Consider the following 17,995-nt stretch of genomic DNA (forward strand, 5'->3'; position numbering starts at 1 on the left):
CTTGAGGCCTTTTTGGAATCTATAGCGCTTGTGTGGTTTAACAACGCACACAGGCAATATATGGACCGCCCCGTAACAGTGCAGGAGATCACAACCACCATCAAAGCTCTACCACTAAACAAGGCGCCGGGACCGGATGGACTAACGGCAGCCTTTTATAAAACATATGCAGAGGAGCTAGCTCCTCGCCTACACGCTGTGTTTGTTGAAGCGCAAGAAGTAGGGATACTGCCAGACTCGACGAGGAAGGCCCTTATTGTCACACTGCTTAAACCTGACAAAGATGATAAATGCATGGACTCTTATCGCCCCCTATCTTTAATTAATGTGGATGTCAAGATCTACGCTAAGATAATAGCTGATCGCCTCCAGCCTTTGCTCCCGCATGTGGCCATGCCAGATCAGTCGGGGTTCATACCGGGCCGCTCTACCACACATAATTTGTGTACGTTTTTTTCAGCACTACACTACCTCCACTCGGGCACACAGGCGGCTGTGGTGTTTCTCGATGCAACAAAAGCCTTTGATTCCCTTGAGTCGTCGTTCCTGTTCACCGTACTGACGCGCATGGGATTCAGTCCACTATTCATAAATCTGATTCGCTTACTATATACCGCCCCTAGAGCCAGGATAAGACTAAATGGCATGATTTCTGACCCATTTCCAATCTCCAGAGGGACTAGACAGGGCTGCCCATTGTCCCCCCTCCTATACGCCATTGCTATGGAGCCACTTGCTGCTAGGATTAGACAGCACCACACAGCAAGGGGCATTGCATTCAGCTCGCGTATCCTACTCATCTCCCTATACGCTGATGATGTGACCTTGTATGTAAAAAACCCAAATGAGAACCTCAATCCGCTACTGCAAGAGTTTGTTAAATTTGGGGGTCTATCCGGCGTCTCCATAAACTGGTCTAAGTCGGTTATATTTCCTCTCACTGATAACACCACAGAGGTCTACTCAGACTATCCCCTCCGATGGGAGGCAGACAAAGTGAAATACTTGGGGGTTTGGATCAGCAGAAAGATACAGGAGATCTGGAACCTTAACTTTGGCAGAGCGGTTACCTGGCTGGAAGGCAAAGTAGCGATTTGGCCAAGCATCCCCTCTCTTTAGCGGGTAGAATTGCACTTGCAAAAATGATTGTGTTGCCAAAGTTCCTCTACTTATTTGCTAGTTGTGCCAATTCCACTGACGCAACACTTTTTTGCGCGCTTACGCTCCAATTTGTTGGCACTTGTTTGGGCAGGGGGTCAGGCCAGAGTATCATGGGCACTGCTAACACTTCCGCTGCGACAGGGAGGTTTGGGAGCACCAGACATGCATTTATACGCACTCTGCGCACAGGCCCAATACGTACATTTTTGGGCCTACCCTACGCCTTACCAGCCGCATGTGGCGGTGGAGATTGACATGGTCTCTCCGCTTCCGCTCAATGTGGCCCTATACCACAAAGCTCCTAGGCCATCACAGGATATCAACACAGCGGATATGCTCCACTGGTCCTGGAGAGAGATATTGAAACGGTCCTCCATTACCCTGCTGTATGCGCCCGCGGTCCCCCTAAAACAGAACCCCATGTTTCCATGCTTAGAGGTCAGCGGCGGCGATATCTCCATTACTGGCACCACCTTGCGCACATTTGCAGACATATACCCGGAAGGTACATTCCTGGAGTTGCCCGCGGAGACAGTAGAAAACCCGGTGTCTTTTGCTGACAAGTTTACACACCACAAGCTCAAAGCTGCATGCAGGGCACTCTGGGGTCGCTTCCCTGAGGAGCCACCACAGTTGCTGGCGCTGCAAAACATACTAGCTAGAGCTTCCAGCAAAAAACTTGTGTCCAGGCTGTACAACTCCATGCAGGAGCAGTCCCCCTTGGTGGTGCCCAGGTCGCAGCAATTATGGAGTGGCGAGCTAGAATTGCCTCTGACTGACTAGCAGTGGTCTTTCTGCTGTGGGCAGCTGCTGGCGCTATCCCCAAACTATAAACTTAGACTTGTACACTTCCTACATAGATTCTACCGCACCCCGACCTCTCTACACCGCATGGGCTTCGGAGAAGATGACAAGTGTTGGAAGTGTGGTGCTGAGGGAGCTTCATTTTTACACGTGGCCTGGCACTGCCCGGCGCTCTTTGAGTACTGGATTGAAATATTTGATGCTATTAATCAAATCCTTGGCAGGGCTGATGCCCCATCACCGCTACTGGGGGTTCTAGGCTGGGTCGCGGACACTGCACCTAGGAGCCGAAAGCTCCATGCACTGCTGCTGCTATATGCCAAGAGGCGGGTTGCCATTACCTGGGGGTGTAAAACTAAACCGAAGTTCAACGACTGGCTGTCTGATGTGACATACGGACATGCATAGCTGGGCTCCTACTGGTAATTGATGCCGTCCAATGCACGCCCGAGAGACATTTGGGAACCCTTCCTGCAATGGTCACGTGACAGACCGTCTCCACCAGTGACTGCTCCTGGGAGCCCGGCTGTGCACTCCTAACCTGATGTTATGCTTCTGTCAATGCTTTAATGTGTCTGCCGAACAATGTCGCGGCTTGTATAGATGCCGGGGTAATCGAGATTTCTAGTGCGTAACCCTGTGGCACCAGTGGTCACTACACGAATTGAGTTGCAGTCCTCCCTCAGGCCCTGCCTGATTGCTATTCTGGACCTGACAGAGCGCAATGTTGTATTTATGTTTTTCTCAAACTACTGCTGCTAAGATTGATTTCATTAATGATCACACTGACGAACACCTATGTTATTGTTAGCAATGTTAAAAAAGAAAATTGCATCCCTTTTGTATTATCAAGCAACATCGCCGCATTACACGTGCCTATTGTGCATTTCACTTGATCTCGTGATGTATTTGTTGCTTTCAAGACTTGCAAATGCCAAAAAACAAAAAAAATAAGTGAAATTAGAACCTCATATAAGGGGTGGAGGGTGAGTGAAAAGATGTACTGGAACACTGCTAGTCTCACTACCAACTCATTCCTGGTCTGAACATTGATGCAGTAATGCTTCATGAAAGTATGGACTGTTCTTCACATTGCTGCTCTGCAGATTTCTTTTCAGGATACTCCAGCAACACTTCTCATGGGATGCTCTATAACAATTTCAGAAAGTGATCAGTTCATTCTTGCGTGAGCCAGTGTGAAGATGTAGAAAGAATGTTGGTAAATAAATATTCCAATTTAAATGAAATACACTATAAGCCTTAGGATGCACCCAAGTAGTTAAATTCACCTTGTCCATAAAGACTCACAAGTATGGTCCTTGGCAAGAAAGTATGAGCAATTCAATCACCATCTATAGGAAGCTGGCTCTTTTACCAAAAAGAGGTATGCTGTGCAAAGAGCCCAGATATCCCTCATAAGTGGACAGGGGCTTGCTCTAGCAATTCAAAGGTGCTCTTGTAGGGGGTAGTCTGGTCGAGCAGCCTTAGGTTCATCAGAGAGGGTTGTTAGACATCTACTGCATACACATAGTCAATAAATGATATACATGACTCAATAAGGAGATCCACACCAATTTATAACACATATCTTTATAAACATTTAGGTACCAAAATCATCACGATCAAGTAAGTATGTTTTGAGTTAGAAATGGGAAGAAAGGAGTATACTGCATACAGGTACTTTACAGCGACTTACAGAACCAAGCTTATGGACATAAGATGAGTATGGGGCATGACCCAAGGCAGCACCAACAGATCACCTCAGCAAGTACTGAGACGTTTGGGTGCATTAGTGCAATTAAGCGTTGTGTGCCTTGTTGAAGTCAATGGGGATCGGTACGGTTACAAAGAGGCTGCAGGTTTGGATGAGGGGTGGAGGTAAGTCTGGTTGAACCAACAGGGGGGGTTGGGTATCACAATGTTTGGGTATGTGGGGACACCATTGGTCCTCTTCTCACTGGGCCGGGGCAGACCAGTGCAGAGGTGTCCTGAGGCATCAGGTTTTTTACACCGGAGGCACTTGGGGTAGAGGAGGCCAGCACAAATAGGCTGCATGTGGCACATGAAAGTCCACAGTTGGCAAACCCAAGGTGGGCTTCAGCTATGGGGACCACACCAACACCATTGGCCCACTTCGACTAGGGCTAAGGAGCACGGGGGCATCGGTGCTGTCCGGCCTTGGGATTTTGGTGGTTCAGAGTCCTCGCAGCACTTCTGGGGTGCCTGCAGGATGCAGGGGAGCAGCTGCGCTACACCACAAGAGTTCCTGAGTCTTGGGTGAAAGCAGGAAATCGTCTGAGGCTTTTGGAAGCACAGGCAGCTGCAGGACAGGTCATCATTGGTGCGATTGTCGAGGACAGCAGACAGGCCGGCAGGGATGGCGCCAAGTCAGTTGCTGGTCTTCTGTTCTTGCATCTCTTCAGTGTCTGTTTTCTTCTTTCAGGTCAGCAGGATGTAATTTCCTGGTGCCAGGGGCTCCCCTAAATACCAAATTTAGGGGCATTAGGAGAGTGTAGGGTAGCAACCAATGGGCTACTTACCTCTAGGGTCACTATGCATTATATATGACCACTTCCTGTGGGAAGTAGGCATAACCTTGTCCCAGAGTTCCTACTTCTGTCATCACCAAGATGACAGACTTTTCATGTCTACATCAGGTTAGCCCACATTAGGGACAGAACTAGCCTGAGGGTGAACACGCCTCCCTGACTACTAATTGTGGTGCCAGTCCAGGTGCCAAATGGGCCTTGGGTTGGGGGGGGGGGGGGGGGGGGGCGATCAGCATCCCCTCACCTCTGAGGGAAGCCAGATTTGCATACCAAAGGCAGTGGGCTCTTCACCCTCTGCTGGACAGACTTTGTTCCTGACCTGAGTGTGTGGGCTCTCACCCCTGGGGGTCACAAACTTGATTGTGGCGGCAGGCTGGTCAGAACCAGCCAGCACAGTAGTAGTTGGTAGGGGGCACCTCTAAGGTGCCCTCTGGGTGCACGTATTAATAAATCCATCAGTGGAATTAGTGGGTGTTTATTAATATAAGATGTTTGATACCAAACATCTATGGTTTCAGTGAAGCCATCATGTAGCTATGGAACTCGATTTTGACCAGTGCCCAGGACATGTACTTAAAATGCCTTCCCTGATCACTTGTTCTGGCAGTAACTGAACTGACGAGCACAGGGGCATATCTGCTCATGCAAATATGTCCACACATGTATAGTACACCCTCTCTTAGGTCTGTAAGGCCTGCTGTAGGGGTGATGTATCTATAGTGCATGCTGTGTCTGGTGGCATAGCACACAGGCTGTGTGCCATGTTGCAATGTCACTTTTGTCAGCACCAAGACGTGCAGCCTGCAATGTCAGTTTGCATGGACTTGGTGAGGGTTCCCTTAGGGTAGTATAATACATGCTGCCACCCTTAGGGACCCTATTTAGCCTCCGTGCCCTAGGTACCAGGGGTACCATTCACTAGAGGCTTACAGGGGGTGCTGGAACTTGGGACCTGGCTAGCAAGAACCCGGCTAGAAAGGACCCAGTGCACTTCCAGTCAATAATTGCACCGAATACCAGGCAAAAGGTGGGGTGACCATGTCAAAAAGGGGCACTTTCCTACATCCTCCTGATGTTATTGCTGATATTTCACCACTACAACACTTGCTTCATATGGAGCATAACCAAGATCATATAATCCCATTCTCAGCTCACTTGCTACCATTATACGTTCAGTTTCTCATTATATGTTTTCCTGCAGAGGCAAAACTGAGGAAGCAGCAGTACACATAACAACATGCTGTCCAACAGCTTTGAATTTTCTGACTGTCATGGTTGCCTATGATATTAATTTAGAAGTTGGTCTCTCTCTAGAACTGATAGAAACACTGTCCCTTCTTTGAAGAAAATTCTGCCAGTCACTGCCCCATGAAATAGAGCACCCTTTGCTGCCCTGTGGTGTCCAATAGTATAGGTGCAGCCCCACCACTAAGCTCTTCTCTGTGACATATGCTCCTACTGAGAAATATGTGGGCCGATGCAAACCACTTAACTCACCCATGAGACAATCCACAAGGGCCCTGGACCTACTTCATGCCTCGTTTGGGAGCCTGGCTCAACTTATGTGGCATCAGCTCACTATTCACTGCATGTTGCTGTGCAGTGGCCAGAGGGTCTGTGAATCACCACTGACTTGGCTATTCCAGGGCTTAAAGAATCATTCTTGCTGTGAAATATTTCAGCTTGATCAACCATGCTGGGATCAGTGGGATGTGAGGAAAAGCGTAGAGACACTTCCCTAACCAGTTGATGATCAAAAGAGCATTCTCAATGGAATCCATTTAGTAATATCAAGTTTGGGCATTTATTGTTGTTAGCATATACAGGTCTACTTGTGGATAATCAAATTTTTCGTAGATGCCTCGCAGCACTTCTTTATAAGGATCCAGTTGTGATTTTCTTGCATTAGTCGACTGAGGGTATCAGTTTGTTCATTTTGAATCCCGGGTACATGGACTGCTGAAATAGTCAGACCACTGGCGAACATCCATCTCCAAATGGTTTGGGTTTCGAGGGACAATGGGCTTGAGTGTGTTCCCACATGCTTACTCAAATACATTGTAGCTTTATTGTCTGTAGGAACACGTCGTGAATGATCGGAAGAATTACTTCTGAGGCAGATTAAAGCTCCCGACTCCAATAGGTTGATATGGTAGAACTTCTTACTCCCCGACCATCTTCCCTAACATGGATGTCCTGATGAAAAGGTACTCCCTTCAAGAGAATGATTGGTCCTCTTGTGATGAAGTTGCCCTGCTCTCTCAGCGCTCCAATTTCTGGTACCATTGGTCTTCCAACTTGCTAAATTGCCCTCATGTGGAGTGTAGAATTTGTAATTAGAAAAATGAACTATTTCATGAACCCTAGTAATGAGGAAATCCATCAAGCAGTTGGATGGAATGTTTGTTTCAGACAGCAACATTTCTGTTGGATCGATTTGATGCTCTCCTCCAGAGCACACTTTTGCAACAATTGTGTCTAATGTCACTCCCAAAATAGTTGATCCTTTGCACTGGAAGACTTGTAGACTTCTGAAAGTTGCTTTTTAAAGTACGACTTTGCAATATGGTTTCATGTGCCCCATTACTAGGTCTGGAAAATATGTTTTTTATTGACCAATCGTCCAGGTATCGGTAAATGATGTTTACATTTCAGGGGTAAGCAGCTACTGTGGGGAGCTGACTTTAGTCTGATTGGTAATGACATTTTTTTCCTACCAGGAACCTTAGTAACTTACTGGAATTCCTTCAAGCAGAATATGGAAATATGCATCTTGTAGACCTATTGCAAACAGTAGTCACTTTCATGTAATTGGGGATCTAGAAGAAGGCCAACTTTCTAAACCTTAGATTCTTATATCGAGAATTGGTCTTAATTCATGATTTGGTCCTTTCTGCTATATCAGAAAGTAACAGCAATAAATTCCTGTTCCCTTTTGGTAAGAAGATACTTTCCACCACTTTTTTTTTTAATCTGAGGTGTTCGCTTTCTTTCTAAGCAAATCTTGATAATGTTGGAAAAATGTGTTTGATGGTATAGTAGGTGAAAACATAAGCTTGAGCAAATATCCATAAACCATTGTGTCACTTGAATTTCTTCTTCTTCTTCTTGAGGTTTTCAAAATTTCAATTTTTTACTTCATGAGCGCCATCTCTTAATCTGCATGACAGTTGAAAAGTGAAGTGCCTGAAAATGTAAAGTTAAGAATTCTGTAGTGGCTTCTGGTTTTATGCCCGTAAACAACAACCAGGCTTTGCACTTAACATACATTCTGTGGCAATACCAATGAACAGGTACGTCTGAGGAATCTTGTGCAGTGCTTGCAACTTACATGCAACTTGATTGGACACCAGTATTATTTCCTGAAAGATTTACTGAAAATCCTGTCTGTCCTCCACTGGTAGCTTTTCTATAAAGCTCTGTAATAAATCCCAAAGGGATCCATCGTACTGGCCTAGCAAGGATGTGGCACTTGCTGTTTTCATGCTTGCAGCTGCTGTGTCACACAATTTTCTTCCCACTAACTCCATCTGCTTCCTCTCTATCTGTAGGAACAGCGAAGGAAGGTGCGATGGCATGAGATTTTCTCGCCACTGATACAATGATAAAATGCACAGGAGGATCAAACCAAAGGAAGAGAGGGTTTCGATATGGCGATTTCTATTTTTTCAGCAGTCTAACAGGAGCAGATCTTGCAGAAGCTGTAAAAAAAAAAAAAGCGCCTTTCAGGTTCCAACAGATGTGGAACCAAGGAAAATAAGGGTCTAGATGATGCACTATGATGTAGTGTCTCAGAGATCACCAACGTAGTATTGGTAGGAGTTGGGATAGGTATGTTTAGCTTTGCCATTCACTAGTAGTGATCTAATCAATCAATGATACTCTTACCAGAGGTGAGTCAGATAAAATTGGGGAGTAGTTTCCGATGGAGGAGTGGTCTGAAGTGTAAGGAACATGAAGGAGAGCGCCACATCTTCTAAAGGTGCTTATGAAACTTGACCTTTCACCACAGCTTCTACGGTGCCTAGGAGGAGATTAAGAGTGTGTTCGCCTTTTTTGTGGGGTCAACTTAGGGAGCAGGTTTAGGTGCACCTGAGGAACCACTGGTGACTTTAGTCGCTGAGCTGACTTTAAAGGCAGAGAAATAGCAGATGGTAACGGAGAAAAATATGGAGAGGGAGACCTTCATGTTGAAGGAGAATCTGACCTCAGTTGTTCCTTCTCTGGTGGGTGAATACACAAGAGTCTGAAGAACATGGTACTCGTCCCCTTTTAAAGCAACGGATCCAATCCACAGAAGGCTTCTGTGAGGAGATGCAGGAGTTCATCTTGTTGATGGTCATAATGTCGGTGGAGAGGGTCTCCTAAGTGTCATTGGAGGTAGCACCAACGTCACAGGCGGTGGTCTTGACTTAATGTGACTTCTCGAGCTTATGGATGTACCATGTCTCGATCGCGAGCATGTTGCCAGAGAACCGCTTCTCCAAGTTGAAGTCCTCGATGCAAAATGAGGAGGATGAAAACAAGTTCCTTACCTGTAACTTCAGTTATCCAGTATTGGTATCTTTCATAGATTCACATGCCTGAATCATTCCGCGTCGCCGAGGCGGGAGTCCCACGGTACATAAAAAAATCAGTGCCAAAAGTAAATTATAGTAGTAGGCCTTAAATACAGGCCTAAGGCCTAGATTGTAGTAGCCTAACTACCTCATTATGCTGAAAAGACCCAAGCCTTTGTCACAGCCAATCAGCGGACAGCACCCTCCAGAACCCTCTCGGCAGAGCCAGTTCTCCTCAGATTTTCGTTAGCACAAGTGGCGAATAAGTATCCCAATTCTAGAGAACTGACTCTCCAGGGAGGAGGGTGGGTGCATGTGAATCTATGAAAGATACCAATACTGGATAACTGAAGTTACAGGTAAGTAAAGTTTTCTTATCCAGTATTGGGGTATCTTTCATAGATTCACATGCCTAAATCAGAATAGCAAGCAGTAAATCAGGTAATAGTCGGTTGCGGATGGTGGGAGACTTGTACTGAAAACACTCCCATTAAACCATCATTAGTCACTTAACAAATGCTTCACCTCTTATTGTCACTGACAAATATGAATACAAGCTTATAAATGCATTTTAAAGATTTAGAGCAAATATATCATATAAACATGTTTGCAATCACATTAAAATTACGTCATTTACAAAAGAACATAAATGAAAACATCAAGTCAGGTATATTTTACCTGGGGTTTTCTTTAAACAAACAGGTGTCGTAAGACGGCTTGTCCAACTGCTGCATCTCGCCGGCTCATCGATTGCAGGCAGTAGTGTCTGATGAATGTGTGGACATTTTTCCATGTCGCAGCACGACAGATGTCCTCGAGCTTCACCCCTGCGAATAACACTGTAGATGCCGTTACAGCCCTCGTAGAATACGCCCTGACATTTCTTGTCAGTGGTCTGTTAGATTTGGTATGGCAGAATTGGATCGCTGAAACTATCCATCTGGAAATTGTAGCCTTGGTGACAGCTGTTCCCAACGTGGTCTGTCCATAAGCTACGAACAGTTGATCAGATTTTCTGAAGTTCTTTGTCCTCTGTAAGTAGAACTTCAGACAGCGTTTGATGTCTAAGGAATGTAGTGTTCTTTCTGCTGGCGTAGCCGGATTTGGAAAGAAGACTTTCAGACGGACAGGTTCATTTAAATGGGATTGAGATGGAACCTTAGGTATAAATGAAGGGTTCGTTCTGAGAGTGACGCAATCCTGTGAAAAATGTAGGAAGGGTTCTTTAATGGTGAAAGCTTGTATCTCACTCACTCTTCTAGCTGATGTCAAAGCTAGAAGTAAGGCAACTTTCCATGTTAGGTATTTGGTCTCGGCCTTATGGATAGGTTCAAATGGATGCTTCATAAGCCGAGAAAGAACTGTATTGAGTTCCCACTCCGGTGGGGGATGCCGAATCGGAGGATAAGCTCGGAAAAGTCCTCTCATGAACTGTTTGATTAAAGATGACGAACATAGTGAAGGAACGTTAGACACCTTCCTGAATCTGGACATGGCCGCCAAGTGAATCTTGATTGATGAAAAGGAGAGGCCAGACCGAGCTAAGTGTAGCAGGTAAGGAAGAACCTCTTCTGCCGGTGCATTAATCGGGTGGACATTATTGGATACACACCAGGAGCAGAACCTTTTCCATTTTAGCCTGTAAGTTTTCAAAGTACTTTGAGCTTGAGATTTCCTTAAAATATCTCTGCAGTCTTGTGGAATTTGAAGGTGCTCAAACTCTAAGAAATCAGGAGCCATGCGTGCAATTTCAGAGATTGCGGAGCTGGATGAAGAACCTGTCCCTCGTTCCGTGACAGTAGTGTTGGAGACGGAAGGAGGCGAATTGGATGATCCTGAGATAACAACATGAGCTCCTGAAACCAATACTGGCGTGGCCATCTTGGCGCAATTAGTATCAATCGTCAACTCTCGAACTTCATTTTGCGCAACACACTTGGTTCAACGGAATCGGGGGAAAAGCATAAGAATAAATCCCTGACCATCGCATGGACAGGGCATTCCCCCTTGACCCCTTTTGAGGATACCTGCTGGCGTAAAGTCAGCATTTTTTGTTCTGCTGTGTCGCAAACAAATCCAACTGTGGTTTGCCCCAAGTCTGGAAAACTTTGTGCAGTTGAGTTTGATCTAACTCGCACTCGTGGCAATCTGACAGGGACCTGCTTAGCTTGTCCGCTAGTGTATTCTGGAGGCCTTTGACATGCTCTGCTCTGAGAGTTGTGTTATGAATTGTAACCCAGTCCCATAACTCTTGAGCTTCCTGCGACAGTGTCATAGATCTTGTTCCTCCCTGTTTGTTCACATTGAACATGCTGGTGGTATTGTTGGTTCGTACCAACACCAAGGATCCCGCTATTCAGGGGAGAAAAGCTTGTAAAGAAAGGAAGATGGCCTTCAGCTCCAGACTGTTGTGTCTGTAATCTTGAGTCCACCTGCCTTGGACTTGCAGATCTTGGAGATGGCCTCCCCATCCCTCCATAGACGCATTTGTTTTAAGTATGAAGTCTGGAGGCGTCTGCATGAATGAAAGTCCTTGCTTCAGATTGTGCAACTGTGACCACCACCGCAGAGCTTTTACCATGTGCGGAGTGACCTTGATCATGTCCTTGAATGAACCTGTTGCCTGCTTCCATTGATGATGCAGCTCTTCCTGCAGAGGTCGCATCTTGAGGCGTGCTAATGGGATGAGATTTATGGCTGACGAACATATTCCCAAGAGGAAAGCAAACAGTCGGACCGAAAGTGACTTTCTTTTTGAGATTTGAATTGCCAATTTTTGCAAACATAGTTGTCTCTCCTGTGATAGCAACGCTTTGCATTGTATTGTGCCCAGATGTGCACCTAAGAAAGGCAGGACTTGTCTTGGTTGTAGTTGAGATTTGCTTAGATTTACAGTCAGACCCAGAGAAGCAAAGAGAGCACGACAGCTTATCAAGGCGTCTTGTACACCGTTTATTGAAGGGCCATTGAGTAACCAATCGTCCAAGTACGGGAAAACTTGGATTCCCCAAGATGTGGATGGTGCCCGGTTGAACTCACTTGTTCTTGTGAGTATCTCGCCGTTGATTGTTGGAGCGTCTGCGGCCCCCATGGCGAGTGAAACCAGCCGTGTTTGATTGACGGTAAGATGAGTTATAGTCCTGGCGGTAGTGGGATTGGTACTGTCTGCCCTGCTGATGGTAACTTCCTCTGGAAGAGTAGCCACGTCCTCTAGCGCCTCTGTAAGAACCTCGTTTGAATTGCAGGGAACCTAACTACCAAACGGTATCAGTGTCCGTCTTGATCGCTTGGAGGGCCTCGTCAATGTGCTTACCAAAAAGAGACTCGACGTCATAGGCCATGTCTAAGATGTTTAGCTGAACTTCTGGTCTGAAAGTGGTAGCTTTAAGCCAACATTGACGCCTGAGGACGGCCGCTCCAGCCAATTGCCTGAAATTTGTGTTGGCAATATCCAGGGCGCAGTCAAACGTTTCCGATGCTGCGCATTCTCCTTCTCTTAACATTTTTCGAGCTTCTGCTCTGTTGTCTTCTGGGATCAAATTAATGAAGGCTGTCATATCTGACCACATTTGGCGATCATAGCGCCCTATGATCGCCAATGAATTAGCTGCTCGGATAGAGGCGGCCGCCATGGTCGAGAACTTCTTCCCGATAAGGTCAAGGCAACGTCCCTCCTTATCCAGAGGAGTAGTGATGGGTGTAGCTGGATTCTTTGAACTCTTGTGCCGCTTGAGAAATAACCGAGTCTGGCCTCGGGTGACCCACAAGGCAAGATGGACTGTCAAATGGAGCTCGATACTTCTTATCAATCCTTGGCAGTCCGGCTGGTGTGGAAGCAGGATTCTTCATGATCTTTATGCCTTCCTTCCAGATGTAATCAATTATCGGAATTGCTCTAGAAATCTTTCTAGTGTCTTCTTTAAAATCATGTAGGAAACAATCAGATTGTTCCACTGTGTCCGGAAGCTTGAATCTGTTCGGAGCCCTTTGCTTGAGATTGTGGAATCCACCTATATCCTCCGGTGGAGAGTCAGATGGTTGTGGAGTTGGCAGAGATGGTAATGGAATAACATATGAATCCCACGGGTCAGAAGGAGGATTCTCAGGAAGCTCTCCTTCTACCTCTTCGTCCGAGGACGTATCAGGGGTGAGAGGAGATGGTGCAGGCTGGTCCGTGATTAGAGACCTGGGCGCTGAAGGTTGAGGCTGAGGCTGAGGCACAGGGTCTGTTCCTGCTGCAGAAACAGGCGGAGAAATGACCTGTTGCAGTGGAAATCGCTGTCTGTAATCAGCTACCATGGCCTGCAGGTCTTGAATGAGAGTAGGAGGCAGATGGCTGGTATCTGCTGCTCTTGGATAACTTGCATGGTGAAGAACCATAGTGTTCTCTTGATAGTAATGTTGAACGTAATCCTCCTCATCGTCATCTTGACATTTTATAATCAAGTCAGAAGGATGGCGGGCTACTCCGAAATCTCCTTCATTTTCATCATCCTCATAGTCTCCTTCTTCGTCCTGATCATAAGTGTCCAAGAGGTGAGAAGGTGTAAGTGGCGAGTATTCCTGCCTCTGGAAAGATCGGAGCTGGAAACTCTTGGATGCAATAGGTGTTGAAAAAGTCTGCATTGCTGGTATAGATGCCAGTGCTGTGGATGGTACATCCGTCCCTGAACTCGTCTTTTTCTTCGTCGACGGAGGCATCATCGACGAACTCGTCGTCGACGGAGGACTCGACGTCGACGGGATCGTCGTCAACGGGGTCGTCGTCGACGGGCTTGACTTCTTCATCGACGGGGCAGTCGTGGTCCTCGGCATAGATGATGGTATCATCGACGAAGAAGATGTCGTCGACGGTGTTCTCTTCGACGAATGCTTCGACGACGAGGTTCTCGTCGACGATGGTCTTTTTAGTGACGATGGAAATCCTAGTGTAGTAGACACAGTAGCCGTCGACGAAGGAGCTGAGGATGATATTGTAGAGATAGAGAAAGCTGAAGAGACAGAGCACCTTTTACTCACGGTTTTATGCTTCTTAGACTCTTTAGGAGCAGTAGGTCCTGAAGAAGCTAAAGGAGATCTTTGAATACTACCAGGAGTGGAGTGGGAGGTTTTCAATTGTTTTCTCCCCTCACTTGATGTACTCTCCTGAGATCTTGCCCTTTTGCTTGATGTAGAAGCTCCATCATCCTCATCAGCTTTAGAAGATTTGAGCCATAACAAGAGACTCTAGCCTCCCTATCCCTTAAGGTTTTGGAAGGGAAGGTTCGGCAAATCTTACAATTTTGGGCCTCATGAGTAGGATAGAGGCAATATATACAGTCCTTATGTTGATCATCAACATGGACTCTCTTTTTGTCGCATGTCCTGCAAGGTCTGAACAAGGCCTTCTTGTCTGACATTCTGAAGGAAAAACTGAGTAGGCACTCAGGGAGACTCCCTTCCACACGACGTGCGGTGAAAATCTGAGGAGAACTGGCTCTGCAGAGAGGGTTCTGACAGTTGATTGGCTGTGACAAAGACTTGGGTCTTTTCAGCATAATGAGGTAGATAGGCTACTACAATCTAGGCCTTAGGCCTGTATTTAGGGCCTTCTACTATAATTTACTTTGGCACTACTTTTTTATGTACCGTGGGACTCCCGCCTCGGCGACGGGGAATGATTCAGGCATGTGAATCTATGAAAGATACCCCAAAACTGGATAAGTCTTTTTTCTTACTTTATACGCTCTTTATATTTACCCCTTGGGTAGTCATAAGAGCGATGAGGGGTGGGGGCAAGATAGAAGGGAAAACTTCTCCTTAAACCTTTAGACATCCTGAACTTGCCAACTAAAATCTCTCTTGCAGGTTGCACAGCCTGATATTTTGTCTATCCTTCAGGGCCCTCCCTGAAATTTGTTTTTACAATGTTCCCAGTCTTGAAGGATGGTGATCCTCTGGAAGGCATACAATACAGATGTCATGGAGCAGAGCAGGTAACAAAAGTGAAAACATTCTCGCTCAAAAAAAAAAAAAGATTCCAGTCTGAAGTTAGAGGAAAATATGCTCTCATTCTGAGGGATGTCGAGTAAGGAGAACAAATTAAATGACCTAGAGGCACAGTGCCAGTTTTTCTGCTTTACTTGTGCTGCCTTTCTGCTAGCATTGACATACATTCCCTTTATCCCCCCCCCCCCTTTGTTTATTTAAAGAGGTTTGTGAGTGATATTTCTAGCTACTTTAGATGTAGTGAATATTTTCCTGTAATTGGAGATATTTTTAAAATGATTAGCCTTCTTTAGGCAACAAAGTCTATGGTATTCCATGCATATGGGCTGGACAATTCTGTGCTTATGACTTTGATAAGGATCCCCTAAAAGAGAATTCTTCAATAATTGGGTAAAAAAGATGCATTTCCCTTGCCCATTTAAGATGTTTTATGGACCACCTACCTGGCTGTCTGTCAAGCAGCTCCTGGAACTTTCCTCTCTCAAATTCCACAGACTGGTGCTGCAGGTGGGGCCGCAGACTGAAGATAGCAAAGTTGGCCATGTCAAGTTTCATTAGGTCCAGCACGTGGAAAATCTCCCTATATGGGTCAGTGGCGGGGAGAGGGTGCAGGGAGACAGGAAATAACCGCCATTAATACTTGACCATTGTTTTGCGCTATATCTCCTGCTGAACCTCCCCAAACCACTGGTTTCAATCTAGGAACTAGTTCACCCAGATTCTAAACATTTCCAAGTTACAAAACACAGATAACATTTGAAGAAAAATTATGGACAATTCATTACAAGAGTTAACATTTGTCGTGTAGTCACTGCCTGCTACAGATTTTGCCATCTTTCTAAATAAGACAACCCTTGTGCTTCTCTTTATCAGGGCAAAAAAAACTACATAATTCAGGTTCATCCGACAGAAAGACCTACTCATTAGTAACTTTAGTTCTCCAGTACTGGATCTTTCATAGTTCACGTTTGAATTATTCTCCATCGTCAGGCTAGAAAAAGTTAGTAGTCAATGTCTTCACAGCAGTGTACCATTACACCCCATAACACTAAATATTCATAAAACACATACATCTCATCTACATCTTTGTGTGTGAGGAATGTGTTACTTACCTGTAACTGCAGTTATCCAGTATTGGTGTCTTTCATAGATTCACATGCCTGAATCTTTCCCCGTCGTCGAGACGGGAGTCTCTGGTATATAGAAAAGTAATGTTCTTTGGACATATATAGAGAAAAGTAGGCCTAAGGGCCTCACCTTAGTAGCCTATCTGTGTCCTTATGTAAAAAGGACCAAACTCCAGAAGAGAGCCAATCAGCTAACACCTCCCTCTAGAACCTTCCTGTCAGGAGCCTCAGTCTCTCAGATTTTCGTACGCACCAAGCTAGATAGGCGTAATACTGATAGAGAGATAGGTGAGTCCTTCCAGGGGAGGCGGGAGGGTTGCATGTGAATCTATGAAAGACACCAATACTGGATAACTGCAGATACAGGTAAGTAACACATTCCTTATCCAGTATTATGGGTGTCTTTCATAGATTCACATGCCTGAATCAGAGTAGCAAGCAATACATTGTGCACATTTCTGGTGGAATATCACATACAAGTCATCAGATAATACATATCATGCGACTATGAATCATCAATATCCATTAACCAGAAGCATTATAATAAAATGTGCATACCAGCAAAGGATGGAGGGATAGAGGAAGGCTCACCTTACTGAAACAGATGGCGTAACACTGCTTGTCCCACAGCTGCATCCTTCATCAGCTCTGTATCCAGGCAGTAGTGCCTGGTGAAGGTATGCGGCGACTTCCATGTTGCCGCTCTGCAGATATCAAGAACTGGCACCCCTGCAAATAGTGCTGCAGAAGTGGACATAGCTTGTAGAGTGAGCCCTGACTTTTGCCCGGAAATGGCCATGAAGCTCTGTCATGACAAAAGGCAATTGCCGAAGATATCCATCTTGAAATACTTTGTTTGGAAAGCGGCATTATCTTCTGTGGTCTACTGAAGGATATGAATAGCTGAGTTGATTTCCTGAAATTGTTGGTTTTGTCAATATAAAACTTCAGACACCTCCTAAGGTCCAACGAGTGCAGAGATCTTTCGGCTGCAGTGCTGGGATTTGGGGAAAAAGACCTGAGGATCACTGGCTCATTTAAGTGGAAGTCCGACAGGACTTTAGGAATAAACCGAGGATTAGTTCTGAGAACAACTCTGTCACCCTTAAACTGCATGAAGGGGTCTTGTATGGAAAGAGCCTGTAATTCACTGACCCTCCTTGCTGAGGTAAGCGCTAGTAGGAGGGGTGTCTTCCACGAAATATATTTGATGTCCGCCCTATTGGGTTCAAAAGGCTGTTTCATCAATTGGTTAAGGACCACATTGAGATGCCATGTTGGAGGAATTATTCGTGGTCGAGGAAAGGATCTGTAAAGTCCTTTGAGGAACTGTTTTATCAATCTATTAGACCAGAGGGAGGGTCCTTTCAATGTTCTTTTAAATCTTGAAAACTCAGCCAGATGAACTCTAATGGATGCATGGGCCAAGCCCGACTGCGCCAGATGTAGCAGATAGGGTAATATTTGTTCCGGGGAGGTGTGGAAGGGACGTAGACCATTGTCCGCACACCATATACAAAAGCGTTTCCACTTCAGGGAATAGGTCTTGTTAGGGCTGTCCGCTCTTGCCTTGGCTAGGACGTCTTTACACTCCTGCGGAATGCTTAGCTTACTGAACTCTCGGTACTCAGGAGCCAAGCCGATAACCTGAGAGATTTCGAATCCGGATGTTGAACCTGCTTGCTGCTCATCGTGAGCAGAGATGGATGCTGACGCAGACGGGACGCTCGTGGTCCAAGATGGCGGAGTGAGGACGCGAGCCAGCGGCAGCTAATCCTGGAGATTCTCACCCCCTCCGAAACGAGAC

The 17,995-nt window shown here is 45.8% G+C and overlaps 1 protein-coding gene across 5 annotated transcripts in view; it reads right to left on the minus strand.

The window, feature by feature from the left end:
- The window catches only part of TCP11 (t-complex 11), a 576,996-nt gene that overhangs the window by 271,962 nt on the left and 287,039 nt on the right, over positions 1–17,995 (minus strand). For all 5 annotated transcript variants that reach the window (XM_086923230.1, XM_086923227.1, XM_086923231.1 and 2 more), the window contains exon 6: positions 15,505–15,641. In XM_086923230.1, coding sequence (XP_086779356.1) covers positions 15,505–15,641 — 137 coding nt within the window. The remainder of the gene's footprint in view (positions 1–15,504; positions 15,642–17,995) is intronic.

The sequence above is a fragment of the Lissotriton vulgaris genome, chromosome 5, assembly GCF_964263255.1.
Source record: "Lissotriton vulgaris chromosome 5, aLisVul1.2, whole genome shotgun sequence".
NCBI lineage: Eukaryota > Metazoa > Chordata > Amphibia > Caudata > Salamandridae > Lissotriton > Lissotriton vulgaris.